This window comes from Dermacentor albipictus, chromosome 1, assembly GCF_038994185.2.
Source record: "Dermacentor albipictus isolate Rhodes 1998 colony chromosome 1, USDA_Dalb.pri_finalv2, whole genome shotgun sequence".
Classification (NCBI taxonomy): domain Eukaryota; kingdom Metazoa; phylum Arthropoda; class Arachnida; order Ixodida; family Ixodidae; genus Dermacentor; species Dermacentor albipictus.
Genome location: NC_091821.1, coordinates 53,728,190 through 53,731,090, shown reverse-complemented (window position 1 = coordinate 53,731,090; position 2,901 = coordinate 53,728,190). Strand labels below are relative to the sequence as shown.

At 42.5% G+C, this 2,901-nt stretch overlaps 1 protein-coding gene across 2 annotated transcripts in view; it reads right to left on the bottom strand.

Moving 5' to 3' along the window:
* Positions 1–952: 952 nt before the first annotated feature.
* The window catches only part of LOC135899341 (uncharacterized), a 17,163-nt gene continuing 15,214 nt past the window's right edge, over positions 953–2,901 (bottom strand). For both annotated transcript variants that reach the window (XM_070521107.1, XM_065428583.2), the window contains one exon: positions 953–2,901. This exon is cut by the window's right edge. In XM_070521107.1, coding sequence (XP_070377208.1) covers positions 2,397–2,901 — 505 coding nt within the window. In that variant the 3' untranslated portion in view covers positions 953–2,396.

The following is a 2,901-nucleotide window of genomic DNA, read 5'->3' as shown; positions in this document are numbered from 1 at the left end:
TGTACGCTGCAAGTCTGACATCCTGAGGCGCATGACGCAAGTGGCGCCTCATAAATCCGAGTGTTTTGTTCGCCGATGATACTATGGTGTTGATATGCGTGCCCCAGTTAAGATCACAGGAAATTATGACGCCTAGGTACTTGAATGATTTTACTGTTTCAATCTGATTGTTGGCTATTGTGTAAGAAGGTAAGAAGGGTGTACGACTACGGGTAAATGACATATGTTTACATTTTTTGGGATTAAGAGTCATTAGCCAATGGGCACACCAAGACTGTACATGGTTGAGATTTTGTTGCAAAATGTCTCCATCAGTGTCATTGATAATGGTATGATAAAGCACGCAGTCATCAGCGAACATCCGAATTTTGCAAGTTACATGAAGGGGTAAGTCATTGATGTATATCAAAAATAGAAGTGGTCCGAGAACAGACCCCTGAGGGACACCTGATGATACCGGAAGGTTGACGGAGGACTGGTCGTTGATAGTAACGAATTGCTCGCGGTTAGTGAGGAACGTTTCTAGCCACTTTAGTACATCCATGTCTAAATTCAAGAAAGAAAGTTTATGTAATAAGTGACGGTGGGGGACTTTGTCAAAAGCTTTTTCGTAGTCGAGGAAGATAGCATCAGTTTGTTTATTACAGTCAAGATTCGTATGAAGGTCGTGAAGGAAAAGAGCTAGCTGGGTCTCGCAAGAAAAGCCCTTACGAAACCCATGCTGAGCAGGATGAAAAAAATTGTTGGCGTCTAAATGGTCCATGATGAGTGAGTAAATGACGTGCTCCATTATCTTACATGGAAGACTTGTTAAGGAGATGGGGCGATAATTTAGTGGGTTATTTCTATTGCCTCCCTTGTAGATAGGAATGACCTTTCCTACTTTCCACTCATAAGGGATGTAACCTGCTAAAAGTGACTGAGAAAATAAGACACAAAAATGCGGCTGAAATATGCTTAGTATTTTTTAACAGTTTCGAGTTAATACCATCGACACCGGTGGATGAAGATAGTTTGAGGTTATCAATTATTTTGGAGATACCATCTACAGAGAACGCGATGGCCGGCATTACGGATACTATGTTGCTAGACATTAATGATAGGGGGGAACTAGTATCTTTAGTAAAAACTGAGGCGAAGGCATCGTTGAACGAAATGGCGCAGTCGGTATCAGTCATGATATCTCCAGAATCGTCAGCGAGAGTTATGGCGCGAGTTTGAGGGGGGTTTATTACTTCCCAGAATTTCTTGGGGTTGTCTCTAAGTATTTTCGCTAGATCGATGTTAAAAAAAGTATGCTTGGCGCTGCGAACAGCGGATAAGTACGTTTTCTCGGCAGAATAATACTTTTCCCATAAGTTAGGGTTTGTACTTTGCTTGGCAGATCGAAAAAGTCTTTTTTTCTTATTTTCTAGTCGCTTTACATGGTTAGTGAACCATGGGTTTCGACGGTTTGGACGGAAGGTAATTTTCGGTATATGTTTGTCAGCTAATTCAATAATTTTAGTTTTAAACAGCGTCCAATTTGTATGAGTGGTTCGCTCGTAAAATCTTGATTGAAAGTGTGGTAGAAAGGCAGTCAGTTCGTCATTAATCGCTTCGAAGTTTCCTTTATCGTACAGGCTGATAGTTTTGTGATATGTTGCACGAGGTGGTGCGGAAAAGAAAAAGGTAGCGTGAAGAACTTTGTGGTCGCTGATAGCAGGAAGGAAGGTTAATGATGATAAGCTGTCGGGGTGATTAGTTAGTATAAGATCTAAGATGTTCGCACAGTCAAGCGATACACGTGTTGGTTCAGAAACAAGCTGTGAAAGATTAAAGTTCAAACAGACATCGGTGAAATCTCTAGCTTCAGTGTTAGTTGATGCTGCTGAAGATGGGTCATGCCAGTCAATACCAGGAAAGTTAAAGTCACCGAATAAAATAATATGAGCGTTAGGATGTGCGGCAGTAACCTGGCATAAAATGCTGTTTAATTTTCCAGGGAAATCAGGGCTGTTAACAGGTGGTCGGTAACAAACACCCAGCAGGACAGCCTGTGGGAAAGAGCGGATAAGTAGCCAGGCTATCTCAAGGCCAGTAGGAGGCGCGATTGGTGTACAGGGCAATTCCTTGCTAAACGCTATAAGAACCCCCCCTCCTCGCCTTCCTTGGCGGTCACAGCGATGAACTTCGAAGTTTGGCAAGTCGGATAATACCTCATTATCACTGATCTCCGATGTTAGCCATGTTTCTGTTAAAATAAGTAAATTACTGCCTGATGAAGAAACGAGACTTGATATGTCTTCGCGTTTGGGAAAAAAACTACGGGCGTTAGTGAAAATAGCAGATAAAGAAAGATTATTCGTTGTGGTGATGTGGCGATGGTTAAGCGAACCTCTATTGCACTTTGATTGCTAGTGAATCTCCTTTACGGTTTTAGATGATTCATCATATTCGTAGCGTTTGGATCCTATGACAAGTGTTTTGAAACGTAGCTTGAAAGGTGTTGCTTTGCTTTTGCCGAAAAGAACAAGATGTTTGCGGGCATTTCGAACAGCGGGTGAAAAGTCCTCGCCAATACTGCAGTTACTCCCCTTTAACTTGCGACCATTAGACAAGACCAATTCTTTTGTTTTATAGAATGCAAACTTGGCAATGATGGGGCGGTTACGGCCTGGTGAATAGCGTCCTAGCCGGTGTGCACCCTCAATTTCTTTTGGGTCGAGGCTTATGTTCATGTGCTCTTGAATGTTGTCAATAAATAGTTTTTCCGATTGCGCAAAGGTTTCAGGAGGGTTGGGGTCAGGAATGCCATACAATATTAGGTTGCTTCTGCGTGAACGGTTGTCAGCATCCTCTATGCGGCTCTCTAGGCTAGATACCAGGCGACCAGTTTCAGAAGTAGTAGCGTACACAGCT